The sequence below is a fragment of the Pagrus pagrus genome (assembly GCF_965226575.1).
Source record: "Pagrus pagrus genome assembly, chromosome: 16".
Taxonomy (NCBI): Eukaryota; Metazoa; Chordata; class Actinopteri; order Spariformes; family Sparidae; genus Pagrus; species Pagrus pagrus.
The window spans coordinates 21,268,657-21,283,721 of record NC_140200.1 but is presented as its reverse complement, the minus strand read 5'-3'; the positions used below and the strand labels follow the sequence as shown (position 1 = coordinate 21,283,721).

Below are 15,065 nucleotides of genomic sequence, written 5' to 3'. Positions count from 1 at the left end.
AGAAATAATGGAGAAAAATTGAAATAAAAAATAAAAAAGGATTTAAAATCAAAATACTTGAACTGAAATGCAATTCAAATTAGGTTTTGTCTTTCCTGTAACGTTTTCGTTTCAGCCTGGAACGTGCCATGCATTAGTTATTCGTAATTAGATGTAAGATAAAGTCGAACTGTGATGGTAAGATACCAAGTGGAGGTGAAATGAAAGGTTCAAATACGTCACAAGAGACACAGATAATACATATCCACAGACACTGAACACAGGTTTGGTATCACACAGTTTTATTGTAGAAAATGTGATTTTCCATTCACAACTGACCCCAAACTCACCTCCAAAACATTCAGTAAAATGCACGTCTCTGTGTGTACAGTCTACATCTCATCCCTATATTATAGAACCGGGGTGAACCCATTCAAGAAACACTGACAGTAAATTATTGGACTGGGGTACTTTTCTTTTTTCATACATCTTCTTAGTGCACAAAAGTCTGTAAAACCTTCATAAGGAGTGAAAAAACACAGTTGCTTTAATCTACTACATCATAATTTGGCAAAGAGAACCAAGAAACTTAAAGGCAAATCAGTAGCTCACATGGGAGGACATGTTAAAGGTTTGTTTCAGTACAAAAAATAGATATACTATAAACCATATACAAATACAACATGAACATCTAGAAATCCGTCCCTGTGAGTTTGGTACATATCGTTTGTCACCGTGACTGTTGAAGGCAAATCAAAGAGACATCGAGGGTCCTGGAGGTGGAACTTTGTCTGGAGGCTCAGGGCTGAGCCTCAGCCTCGGGGTTGTCGTAGATGTAGCTGCCGACACCTCCGGTGTTTACGCCTGAGAGGGACACAGAACACAGCCGTTAGCTTTAAAGGGTCAGTTCACACAAATAACAAGATCCCAACAGGAAACTAACACCATGCAGGTATTTTTTTTGATTCTCTTTTGTAAGCTTCTTCTGAAACTTTTGCCTTCACTTGAATACTTTTGAAAAAACTCATCAGTGTCTTGTTTTATGAGAAACAAGGTGCCAGTTATTCCTCCTCATCTGAGAAGGAAATGGTCCCAATGAAAGCTTGACGGTGTGGTCTGACAGGATTAATCAGATGTGGTGAGAAGTTATAATTTCAGCTCCTCGGTCAGGTGTATTACAGTGTTCAAGCCCCTCCTCATGGATACAGGTATTTAATTATGAATAATAAACAGATTATTTGATGACGTGAACATGATAGGTAAGATTTAATAATGCAAAACATTTTAAACTGTAAAATTGCCGCAGCAACCATACTGCGAGCAGAAGTTCAAGGCACCAGTGGTTCTTCTTTAGCACAGCCACGGTTTTATGCAGTTGAAAGCAGCACATTTAAATCATTATTATAGCTAATTAAAAGTGGAATTTGTAAAACATGGCCAGAATTCGAAGGTAGCTCCAAATACACAGGGGGCAGCAAATCACCAGAGTAACCGACAACTGCTGCTCTTTGCTAGCTATGCTTGGCTGTAGCTAGGCCCTAGAGTTTGCCTGGACCAAGACCTCGGATCACGGGTGGAGTTAATGTGGGCAATGAGGCCCAGCCCAACTGGGTTTAGCAGCCTAAGAGTGAACACTGCTGAACATTAGACTGGGACTGAACACAGCCTCAAAGATTGACTGAGAGCAGTTTGATGACAGGGGATACAGTATGGAGGCGATTTCCACAGCTCCGATCAGGACTATGACACCGGGGACGAGAAGATTCAAAAGGTGGGGACAGGAGAGGCGTGAAGCAGCAGAGGAGAACATCTTCAAATCTTACTCGGTGAAACCAGAGCTGATTGTGGAAAGACAAACCAAGACTGTGTTGGTAAGTTTTATTTCATTTATATCGAGTTTGTCTTAGTTTAGTGAAAGAGAAAAACTTGAATTCAGAAAGAGGTATTGTTATATTTTAATTAGGGCTTTTTATCTGTTCTAAATATATCTTAAAGGGATATTTTTCAAGTTTTTAATACTCTTATCAACATGGGAGTGGACAAATATGCTCGCTTTATGCAAATGTCTGTTCAATATTATTCCAACAATAAAAGACAATAACAAACACTGTCCAGAATATTCTCCAGAATAACCTCAAAGATACTGCATGCTCAAAAAAATATGCTGAAATCATAACATGGCAAACTCAAGCCCAACAAGCAACAACAGATGGGCATATTGACCTGAGTGTAACACTCCTTAGTAATACTAACACAATGTAGTGTCCAACTTTACACTTGTAAAGGTTGACTAAACAATGTTAATCAGCCTGCAAGCTGTAGCCAACCATTTAGCTATTGATGTTGAAAGTTTGTCGCATATAGAGTTGTCCAGGCATTATTATCGCGTTAACATGGACAGTCGTAATTTGAATGTTTGGTAAGGAAAGCAGACGTTAGAATATTTCTCTTTCTTGACATTTTGTGAGTTTATTCTGTTTAGTTATTAGGCTAACTAGCGCTTGCACACATCTTCCAGCTGAAACTATGGAGGCTATCAGACTGTCCCTTCTTGCTTTACAAAGCAGTATTATGACACATGGTGGGCGATGCTAGCTGGTTAGCATGCTAGCTTCAGTTGGTATCTCTGTGACAGTACATAGACGTCTTTGACATAACATTCAGTCATTCTGTTGATGATGTCAGCTCATTTTTTTAATGTTTGAAACTAAAATTCTGTCCATTTCTTACGAATTGCCCATTAAAGATACACAATTGTTTAGTTGACTCAGGTCACCAAGGCTTATGACCTTAGAATGACTATATAGGATTTATTTTTTCACTTATGGTGTCAGTGACAGCGATAAGGTCATAACAATAGTTCCCTCCTCTCTCCATGAACCTCTTTCCTTTTTATCCGAGCTTCAATCTGACACATGGAGTGCAGAAGCAGCGGTTATTTGCCTTCGCCCACTGAGGTCTGAGTCAACCGATCCGACTCTGCCTCTGATAAATACTTAAAGCTCCAAAATGACCTTTTGTGGACTTGTTGTTTGGGGACATGGCTGTTTTTGAACCAGCCCACCCTGCTGCTCCCCTCCACTGCACTCAAAGAGCATCTGACTTCATACCTTTGGGCCCGAACAGCACGGCGTAGCACGGTTTGTGGCAGTACGGCTGTCCATCATGCTGCAACAACAAAAAGAGAAGATTTCCTCATAATTCCTCCTGACGTGAACTCGTACCATCCGTCTCCATTATAAGCGTGGTTGTCTCTCTCACCTCGGCGTGGCTGCCTGGAGCCAGAGTCTTACTGCATCGCTCACAGCGCAGACAGGGCCGGTGCCAGTTCTTCCCGAGAGACGACACCTTCTCAGCTGCACACACACACAAACACACCACAATGGAGACAGTCACCAAGGCAACCAGCCACCTTAGTCACTTAGAAACGTTCCAACACTCATTATTGCGCAACACTGATGCCAAAAAGTGGGGACGCTTTACAAAACAAGATTCAAAACAGAATCATTCACGTCTATTTTCAAAAAACAATGAAGCTAATGAGGTCAAACATTTGATTGTATGTCAAAAAGGATGAGCAAATTGTAACATTCACATTTTGGAATCGGGGTTGTACACATAAACATATGAAAACATCAATCTGCTTACCGAAATATACTGTTTTGTTGCACCTGGGGCAGATGTTGGGTCCTCCGGAGAAAGATGAGAAGCTTGCAGCTGAAAAAGACACCTGAGTTAGAATACTGTGATATATCATGCGTATCAATTACACTGGATGCCAAGGACATGTCCCCACCTCTTTTTAAAATTATGATTAGTCAGATAAGTAATAATGAAAATGGTTAGCACTAAGAAATGTTGATGATGAAATGAATTTTTGGGTTAGGGTTGCCATTATGCAATTTTCCCCCCACGTTAAAATATCTAACAGTGTTGTATAAAGTACCCAAAAGTCATACTTGAGTAAAAGTCAATATATTGTGCTAAAATATTACTTTACTAAAAGTGAAAGTCATCCATAGAAATAGCGCTTGAGTAAAAGTCATAAATTAAGTCTACTTATAAGTACCATAATTACTTTTCTGTGAATACATACACACTTGAGCATCAAAAGTAAAAAATAAATGATACATATATTTAGATACATTGCATGTATTTGATCTGATAGTCACTCAGCATTTATCTGATTATCGGAGTAAAGTATTTTTTATCCGATTGCTGATAAAATAAATTAAAGAAAAACTGAGCTGCTTTTGCTCTGATGCAGCGTACAATCTGCAAAGTAACTAGTAACTAAGGGTATTAAATAAATGTAGTGGAGTAAAAAGTACAATATTTGCCTCCAAATTGTAGTTGAGTGGAAGTACAAAGTAGCAAAACATAGATATACTCAAGCAAAGTACTTCAAAATTATATGTAATTACACTCCACTTTTCAACACAAGTGACACCCTTATGATTATAATAATTAGGGCTGCCCCCACAAGTCCATGATATGAGTCGTGAGTCATCAGGAGACCCGAGTCGACCGGCATTTTGTCAGTTGAATCAATGCACTTCTTTTTTTCTCTTTGTACAAAAGCAATGCAGGGGCAACATAATGAGGCTTTTAAATGCACATGCGTGGTTAAAATCATCACTGAAACTCATGCAAATAGATTTTCACATTGTCAGACAGTCCATATCAAAAAAAGAATCAAATCTTTGTATCGAAATCAGGCCTGATGATATAATATTGCTGTGCAGTGATTGCAGCTTCAAACCTCAATAACTAGACGTTATTATTCTGGCACCTTAACTACAATCTCTCTTATGATCCGTCTCCTGCTTCTATTTTTATCTCCCTGTTTTTCTCCTGAAACTTCATATGATCACTCTTCACCTCAGTTTAATATATTTTCTTCCTCTGTGATTTTCTCCTCTTGTCATCTGTTTTCTTCTCTTCATATCTTCGCCATGTTAATCATCTTTGTAACAACAGTGAGCTAAACTGAACCACCTCCTAATCCCAGTGTATTTCCCTGGAAACATTATGAGAGTTTTTCTATTTTTGCTCCACATATTTCTCACCCTTCACTGGTCCCCGTGCGGGGGCTTTTTTCTCCTCTGGTTTTCCATCTGTTTCCACGGAAACGGCAGCAGGGGCTTCGTTGACAGGATTGTCGTACACGTAGGAGCCAGCTCCGCCGATGTTCACGCCTGAAACACGAGCGAACGTTTCATTTACAAACCAGGGAATGACCACAATGTAGCTGTTTCTTTTTCAACAGGATGAAACGGCACCTTTTGGGCCGAAGAGGGCGGCGTAGCACGGCTTGTGGCAAAAAGGCTTCCCGTCGTGCTGCAAAATACAAGAGGGAGGGAGAGTGAGCGGAGGCATCCATCCCTCAAATGAGAGAACTGAAGGTCAGATTCTCACAGTTCTGAACGGCATTGGGAAAGTTTAGTTAAACACATTTTTCTTTTGAGTCTGTTTGGATTCACATAATGCCAAATAACAAGTAAACCAGGACACAGAAGTTTATAACACTTGTCAGCTCTCTGTTATTTCCTCCGTTCACACCATTTATAACGCATGACAAAAGAGCTAAATATGAGCATCAGTCTAGCCTTGTTTCACTTGATTATTCATTGTGATGCTCTTGTTGTCAACTATCAGTTGTCTGAAGTAGATAGAGACTAATGTGTCTGTTCAAAATGTCCTTAACTTGACCGTACACATAAAATATGCAACACTGCAAGCATCGTGTAAAATAACAAAGCCCTCTGTTTTTCAGACATGTCCTTTACGTAAATGTCCTGGAATGGTTGAAAGAACAGTTCACCCAGAAATTTAAATGTAATCATTATCTACTCGCCAATGGAAAGTCAGGTGACGTTTTATAGTCCACGAACCATTTCTGGAGCTTCACGGCAAAATAGCTTTGCAGCATTCTCCTAGACGACTGAAGTAGCTGGAGATTTGTTTATAATATTTGCTAAGCCTAATCCAAGTCTCCAGAAGACGTTATTCACAACCTTTTCTGAGCCAAAATCTTCGCTGCTGAGCTAAAAGCATTAGCACGCAACCCGTCTGAAGTAGGTGCACGTAGGCTCTGTGCAGAGATTTGCGTGCTGCCAATTTGTTGTGATGCTACAACAAGCTATAGATATACTATATGTCTCCAAGTGGACACCAGAAAGTAGTTTAACAGAACTAGATGGTGTTTTCTGCTGTGAATGCTTCCATTTGAAAGTATAATCGAAGTCTCATCCTCACTTTTACACAACCCCAAGATATTCAGTTTACTGTAACTGAAGAGTTAAGACACCAGAGAGTATTTACATTTAAAGAGCTAGAATCAGAGATCTTTGACCTTTTTTCTTAAAAAATTACTCAGACTGATTAATTGACTATCAAAACAGTTAATGTAAAGGTGCAGTTTGCAAGAACTAGCTGTATGTTTAAGTCATACTCAAACCAAAAAGAGGGCAGCATATCACCAGATAACTGCTAACTGCTGCTCACTGTAGCTGCACTTAGCTATGTCAGCTCAGTTAGCTGTGCAGCTAGCCTGGATGGGGAGCTTAGGACCAGGACAGACCGGAGCGAGCTGGTTAGCATGCTAACTTCAGTAGATATCTCTGCAACACAATATATAGATGTAATAACACCAAAACTGTTATTTCTTCACATTTCGGTGATAATTTTAGTTAATTTTTGATTGTTTTTTTTAAACTAAAACCTTACATACTGCACCTTCAACAGCTGACAACTGATCAATTGATCACTGCAGTGCTCATTTAAAGCCGATTAATTACTCTGTTATGTTCAGTGTTTGTGTCTGCTAGTTTTGTACTGAACTGAAAGTAACAGCTTGGACCACAAATACACTGAAAGTACTACTGAACCGAAACCAGTCAGAATCACCACAAACATCGGTCTAATGAACGGTAATCATTTACTTGCTGTTGTACATATTAAAGTACATTTGGATTGTAAAGACGGTCTTCAGGTCTGCTTTTCTAAATACACTCGTGAACAGATCCTCCAATCCAGGCGGATAAAAGACTTTTTGGCTTTTAACAGCAGAGAATGTAACCTCAACAGGAAGTAAACACTCTTACTTGGCGGTCAAACTTGTACAGTCATTGCACTGACCTTTATTCACATTTCCTGGGCGGTTAGAAAGTGAGGGAAGTGATTCTTTAAGTTTGACCACCAGGAAACCCCAACACTTCCTGCTGAGGTTTGTTCTCTTCATTCAAAAGCCAAAAAAGTCGTATCTCTGTTTGCTTGGTTTGCTTGGTTTTCACACCATATTTGAAGCGGTCTGCTACTGCAAATAGTTTCACACACATTAGAGATTATTTCTCTCATCTTTCTTGCACCTCTCTGTCCTTTGTGATCAGTCAAAGTTGCAAAAAGTTTATTTTAAGGGAAGATAAAATCAACCCTTTTGTATTTTTATATAAAACCAGGAAATATTTTGTTAACTTTAACCAGATTCTATTGTCACATTTCATTAAAGCACCGTACCTCAGCGTGGCCTCCAGGATTCAACGTCTTGTTGCAGCGCTCACATTTCAGACAGAACTTGTGCCAGTCTTTCCCTAGAGACGACACCTTCTCCGCTGCAGAAGAAGAAGAGACAGAAATGAGGGATTTTTATAATTAATACAACTGAAAATTGTTCATAGGAGTTGCAAAACAGAAATGGTCCACAGTCAAATAAAACCATATCAAAATCATATTCACTGATCTAGATAGAATATTAGAACAGCTTTTTCATATAGAGACTCATTTAATGCGGAATTGCACTGAGTGACTCCCATTCCTTTCAGATGAAATTCATCAGTTTTTCTATTTATCTATTAAATAATATTTATTCACACACAAATGGAACCTCATGTTTGGATTCAGCACCATGCAGCAGCCAGTTTGGACAGCAACAGCTTCAGAGGAAGAGACAGTCCACCTGGTGTTTCTGCATCATTGCATGCTGCAGTTTTAACACTATTTCTATCTCCATGTCAAATAGAATCAACTTAACTTAACTGACGGGAGGTAAAGACCTAGTGTCAGTGTGTTCAGCACAAAGACGTACTGTAAGTAAAAATCTACTGTGAATTATAGCAGAGCAGTTTGTTCCCTGATACAGACGGCTGTTAAAGTGACAGAAGACACTTGAGACACTTGGGAGTTCATCAACCTAAAGCACATTCTTTCCACTGGAAGGAGAGTTGAAACGTTTTCTAAAGCTACTGTATGTTCCTCCATCGCTCTCACACGGACCCTAACTTCTCTTCTAAGCCTCACTTTAACTATCACAGCCACTCGCCCAAGCTTTACCCCATGCAACAAACATATTTTTAAATCATATCTTGCGATGGGATCACACCAGTCATGTCACCAAACCGGTGCATATGGTGCAGTGACACACGACATGCGCAGCCCTACCTCATCAGAAAAATTACCATATACTGTAGCTTGACAGTGAAAGCAGCTTATTACGACCTCCATCCATCCATCCATCGTCTCAAACCACTTATCCTTTTCAGAGTCACGAGGGTCCTGCAGCAGATCCCAGCTGACACTGGATAAGTTGCCATGACTGACATATAGGGACAAACAACCATTCACGCTCACATTCACACCTACGGACAATTTGGAGTACCCAATTAACCTAACTTTTTGGATGTGGGACGGGGGAGAGCATGCAGACTCCGCACAGAAAGGCCCTGCCCCAGCCAGGTCTCAAACCCAGGACCTTCTTGCTGTGGGGCAACAGCGCTAACCTGCGACCTGTATTTAAGTTTTTTGTAATGCATCGTCCTCTAGTGGTCGTGGTAATTGTTATGGCAAAGGTGCAAAGTTCCCTAGTTCCAGCGCCTTTGCTCGGACCACAAATCCATCTTTAAACTCGACTTTCATTTTGACTGCACCTTACACGATTGTGCCTGACAACTGTGCAAAATCTGTCCACAGACACATATTAATGACTGGCAAATTAGTTTGTGCCACAATAAGTGTCTCCAGTTCCACAATTAGCCAGGATTTAAGGAAATGTAACGACTCTCTCCTGCTCTTCAGACTACCCTTCTTCAGTATAAAATCTCCACCTTCATCGACCACCGCCCTAATAATTTGTGCCGTTTCTAAAGTATCTGTTCACTTCTTCTACAGTTTCAGTAGCAGAGTCTGCTGTAGGAAGGACAGAAGGACAGACAGAGGGACGGATGGAGGGTCATTTATCTGTTTGTCCTCCTCCCAGAATATCCCAGCAGATACACCGAGTCCCTGATACAACATGACACTTCCTGTTTAGACTCACTGGTCAGCCTGTCACTGTGATATGCGACAGTAAGTCACCTTGGCACACAGCGAGCACTTTGTGGTGACGCTTGAGGACACGTGTGTGTGTGTAACAAGTGTACAGTAGTGTGTTAGTGTGCTTGTCACGTCATAACCTTTGAACTACTGAGCAATCAACAATTACTTTTTATCGAATTTAGATTATTTGTATCTTTTGTTTGTTTTTGTTTTTTGTAATTGTTGTGTCCTTTCCTACTTTTTTGTATTAACTATAAGATGATGGATCTACACTTATATATTATTCTACACATAATATAAAATATAAAATATCTCCACAAAAAAGAAAATGAAAACTGACAACTTTGAAGCTCAAAATCACCAAACGGATCCATTTTCTGAGCTTTATGTTGATAAAATACGTTCCCATTACAGCCAGTTCCCTGTGCAGCTGCAAAACACCAACTCACACTCCCAGGGGAAACATATTTCTTGTGAATTGCGTTTTTTTTGGGACCATCGAATTTACTGCAGAGTTTCCAGCAGCACATAGCGCAGCATGTTTGGTTGAACCTGCAGGGCGGGGTTTTGCTGCTGTTCCCCGGAGAAACGAAGGGGAAAGAACAAAAAGAAAATCAATCCGTGCAACGCTTGTGCAATCAATAAATTATTTACAATGCCATGTGGCGAGGCTGCGAAATGAAAAGAAGCTTCAGACGATCCCTAAATTCACTCCTCAGAAAGATGATGTCACCATTTCCCCTCATGATTCGACAACACAGCTCACAGTCAGCGGAAAGAAACTGATGTCTCCCACCTTAACTCATTCAACCTTAATTTAAAAGTGGACATACATGTCAGGGTGCTGTCAGATAACACAGTTTGGGCTGATGACCACAAGCACACAGGACTGTTAATGGCTCCCTGTAATCTCATATGAGATAGTGAAGCAGCAGCCCCATCAGTGCTGGGTGAAAAAGGAAATTCCTTTATTAGACTTTGACTCAGGCTGTTTGTTTTTCGGCATATTAGGATTAAGATTGTGATATGTGACTGTATCGATTTGATGAACCAATATTTGCGATAAAGATTAAAACCTTCGTCTAAATTTAGAATCACCGGTGATGGAATGTAACTAACTACAATTTACTCAAGTACCAGCCCTAGTGGGCGGGACATTGAGTGAGATCACAGTGACTACAGGATGCTGCATCACAGCCAAAGTGGTGCATTTTTAATGAATTTCAATGACTTGAAAGCAGTGCTGGGGGTGACTAAAGTAATCTCTTAGAATACTCGGGTTACTTTTTTGATGTAACGAGTTACGTGTAAGTTCTGCAATTCAAGTAAACCGTTATTTAGTTACTTTTTCATAAAAGTAATCCGTTGAGGCTGCTGTCTTTTCCTTTCCTTTTGTCGCTGCAAAAATAAAATAAACCCCTGAAGCATTCGCACTGCTTCTGTTTCTCTCCTGCTGCTCAGCAGGTGGCTGCGAACCAACGGGTGGTAAACCTTCAGTTGTGTCAGTGTGCATGCGTAGCTAGCTAATTCAATGTAGTGAGATGGCAGAGAGGACGACATTAAATTCGTGGAAGTGTTTGTTGTATTGTTTTCATTGAAACTGCTGTGCCTCATACTGTATGCCTCTGCTCAGTTCACTGTCAGATTGTTCGCTAAATAAAAGCTGTAAATGTTATATTGCGTCTGTCATCCCTATTATTAGGCTGCAGAGTGACCGACTGTGGGCCATAAAGAAGGCAAAGACATGACCGTAGAGTCAATACATGAAAAGGTACATGTACAGTTGGCTACATGCTGTCTGGACAATATAACCCACATGCACAACTAGACACAGAGGGCTTTTACTGTAATATTTGGTAACTCTAAAGTACTCTAACTTGTTTCTTTTCTCAGTAGATAACGCAGTAACGTATCAAGTTACTTTTTAATGACAGTAATCTTGTAACGTAATGAGTTACTTTTAAAAGTAACGTCACCCAACACTGATTGAACGTCAGGAAAAAGGCCAGATAATCAGCGAGGCTGAAAATCGGTCGACAGATTCACAATGTTTATTTTCATTGAACAACAGCACTGATACTTCACACATTATACATTTATCAGAAAATTGCAACTTATATTACAGTTGATCATTGTGATTTTGATAACATTTCGATTAATCGCTCATCCCCAATTTTGGCCCAGTGAAATCAGTTGGTATCAGTTAGACTATAGTTAGAAAATACTTAAACTTCTCTCCATGTGATTTTGAATGCTTCAGTATGTAACACAGTCTGTCCTCACCATACTAAAGCTCTCCATATTAACGAGCCCCACCTTTAATACCACATATTCATTTTCAGAAACAAGAGGAGTTATTTCAACATGTTATTCTTCAGCATTCCCGGATTTAAAAAGTTGTTAGATGTGATGATATTTATAAAATGATAGAAAAAGGCTATATAATGATTTTACAAAATGAAAACCTTTTATTTGTCAATGGGTGCGCGTCATCTCATTTCCTCCATGAGCTCTGTAGTTGCATGGTTTATAATAAATCCAGTGTGGTTCAAACAGACGCATCACCTGCAGTAATATAAAGGATTAAAGAGGAGCGGAGTCCTTTCAAAGCTTTCTGTCCTGTGACAAATAACCTCGACGTTGGGCGGATACACAGAAATCGTGCATGCACTCACCGAAATACACCGTCTTGTCGCATTTTGGACATTTTGACGCCATGTTCCGGCTGAACAAAGAGCTGATGGAGTCGTTTCCAGTCGGACACCTCTGTCTGTCTGTCTGTCTGTCTGGCTGCAGACACACCTCACAGGATGGAGACGGTGATGGAGATGAGGGGCGAGACCGACGCTCGCATCCTGCCCTTTGCTTCTCCTCCTTCATTTACATAACCCCGCCCACACGATGACATCATGCAGTTGTCCTCATACGGTCCGTGGTGCAACTGGGTTGATATTGATGGAGGGTGTCTGTCATTTATTTTTTGAGTGCCTGTGTATTAAATTGTTCTGGTCGGATATAGAGCATCTCTCTGAGACACTGACAGCTTCAGTTATTAAGTTAGAAAACGAGATCTTATATTCTCTATGATAAGAGACATTCATTGTCTGATTTATTTGGAGAATGCTGTATTCACAAATGCAAATGGGCTACAAAGAATCAGACACTGCTTTCAGTTTATATGTCTGGTTAAAGAGAACTGTATGGCTTTCAAGTAGGGATGCATGATATGGATTTTGTGTTTATTGGCAGCTGGCTAGCCAACTTTAAAGGTGCATACCACCAAATACTGTGTGTAAAAGCTGCACTCGTTAAGTCAAATAAAGCAATTTGGCTTTATCGGCTATAATGTCATTATCTGCAAATAACCAAAAGTGTAAATGTTCCATTATCGGACGATAATTAATCGCTCCAGTATATATCGTGCATCACTAATTTAAAGTTATATGATAATAATAATATAATTAATAATAATAATAATAATAAATAAAACACAGATACTGAAAATGGGAAAAATGCTGAATATTGGCACCAATATAATGATATATAATCGCTCTACCCTCTAGTGGGAATGATCATTTTTGTGTCACAATTTCCGTTTTTTTAACTGAAAAAAATATTAAAATCATGAAGTTGTGAGATTGAAGACACTACAACACTTTATTATGCTGTTTGTTCACACATTCATCAAAAAATTGCAACTTCTGTGATTTGAATATTGCACTTGACCATTTTGTGATTTATTGAAAATACTGTATTCACAAATACAAATGGACTAAAAAGAAACCACACATTCAAGTCAAAATAGAAATCAGACATTCCATTACATGGACTGATAGTAAAACCATGAGAAATGTGTATAACTACAGGTAATTTCCCTTTAATGTAATTATTGCGTGATACATGATACCCCTATGTACATATATGTAATATTGCTATATATATTCTTGTTATATTTATGTTTTTGGGTTGTCTTTATTTTTAATCAAGATTCGTTTTACTTTTAAAATGAATCCACTCAGTTTATTATTTTGGTTTAAGAGAACTGTATGGCTTGTAAGTTATCAGATACTACAACTACTACCACCACTTCTTCTATGAAGACTACTACTAATAATAATAAATATAAAAAGTGTATTTGAGACCTCAGACTATATATGAGTCATCTATTTTCATGCCCCTAACAATAAGTTTTTTGCACATGAAACACATAGATAGCTCGTAAAATATGATGTTTTCTTTCAAATGAAACTATCCAACCATAATAACAGGTAGCTGAAATGATTAGTTGATTTATCAGTTAGCAGACAGAATATAATTAAATGAAAGTCTAGTGGGCAGGTTGGAATGAAGCCTAAACAAACAAAACGTCTTTTTATTGAAGGACTTCCTGTTGGCCTTCATTAATCATCATACAGACTTCCTGAGTGTCCATATCTACAGATGCAGTAGTTATGGTTGCAGATGCCTCTACTGTTGGAAATGTGTTTAATCCTAATTCCTAGCTGTGCCGACCCCGCTGCGTTCATCAGCGTCACCCCTCCGCTCTGTTTGTTTCCCCTGTGTGGTTGTTAGGTTACGCTGCCTGACAGCACGGCTCTTCACTGGGAATGTTAAGTGAAGCTCTGCAGCTCCCAGGAGAGCTGCTCTGTACATTCTTGGCACTGACATACCAGAGGAGCTGACATAAGGTGGCCTTTTGAGTGGAAAAATACATTAAAATTTAAATATAGCTTGTTGTATTTTTTTTTTTATTTGAAAGCCCTCTTGGTAACTCAAGTTGTTGGCTGAGCTGCTGCAATGACACGAAACAGATTCATCTGAAATCTCCCAAACATGGGGACCCTGTGAGCTACAGTATGAGCCCCCATTAACCCCCACCACAATCTCTTCATATTGTAATGTTCTAGGTTGTAATGAGTTATAATTTTGTGGTTACTTTATTAAAGACAAATGTATTTTGTGAAATGCCCCATATAATGTACAGTATAGAAAAAACAAAAACCTTAAAGCAAAAGAGAAATACCAGTTGCGACTTCATGAAATGACCAAGAACCAGTCTGTAAAAGATTTGTCATTTTTCCACTTTGGCTTTTGTCCAGATTAAACACACTAATTATTGAATTTTAGATGCTGATACCTGGATTTTGTTCTACAGTATATACTTTGTATGTACTTGTGTGTTTAGCAGAAATCTTTAAAATGATTCCAAATGTCATCAATCAACCAATGACGTGCTTAATTCTGGTCCCTTAAAGTGTGGGTGAAATAATTTTTATTTCTCGGTTTGAGAAACATTCTCTTTTATGGTGACTGGAAAAAATTGTGAACAAGACTCAGATGTATGTGAATGTGATGTTGAGCAGTGAATTTGTGCCAGACTTGTGCAATAACTTTCCTTTCTATTAAGTGCATGCTGTATTTTTTTTTAGATAAACACACATAAACAGATTTAGCAAAGATGGAAACAGCGGCATTTCTTTTCCACAGTTAGTGCACTTGGTCTTGAGCCATCTAGGGTCTGGGAATGCACTAATCTTAAAATAAACACATCCAGATTGTGTCTCTATGTATGTTATTCTGGCGCAGACATCAACAGTCACTGGATGTCTGGGGTCAACTCCCAAACAACTTCTGTCTCATAGCTGCAGCCTAAGAGGCTTCTTTTGAAGATAGATCTAATTAGAATTTTGTCATATTTCTGCTGCTTGTTGGGAGATGAGAGTTTGATTTACCAGTAGGCTCCACTGATGGTAGCCCTTTCCTATTGTTGATCT

General features: G+C 39.2%; 1 protein-coding gene across 1 annotated transcript; it reads right to left on the bottom strand.

Annotated features, from left to right (window-relative positions):
- Nucleotides 1-260: 260 nt before the first annotated feature.
- On the bottom strand, nucleotides 261-12,160 carry crip2l (cysteine-rich protein 2-like). Its single transcript, XM_084377562.1, has 8 exons — nucleotides 11,967-12,160; nucleotides 7,498-7,592; nucleotides 5,262-5,319; nucleotides 5,049-5,177; nucleotides 3,628-3,696; nucleotides 3,241-3,335; nucleotides 3,090-3,147; nucleotides 261-843 (listed from the first exon to the last, which is right to left on the bottom strand). The coding sequence occupies exons 1-8, from the start codon at nucleotides 12,007-12,009 to the stop codon at nucleotides 779-781; spliced, it is 612 nt and encodes a 203-aa protein (XP_084233688.1). The 5' UTR covers nucleotides 12,010-12,160; the 3' UTR covers nucleotides 261-778.
- Nucleotides 12,161-15,065: the final 2,905 nt, after the last annotated feature.

Bases quoted from the DNA above. Each gene is read 5' to 3' on its own strand.
- crip2l (XM_084377562.1), bottom strand. From the start codon at position 12,009: ATGGCGTCAAAATGTCCAAAATGCGACAAGACGGTGTATTTCG. The intron at 3,697-5,048 runs GTGAGAAATATG...TGTCTTTTTCAG, and splicing joins CGCACGGGGACCAGTGAAGG to CTGCAAGCTTCTCATCTTTC. The intron at 3,336-3,627 runs GTAAGCAGATTG...GTGTGTGTGCAG, and splicing joins CAACAAAACAGTATATTTCG to CTGAGAAGGTGTCGTCTCTC.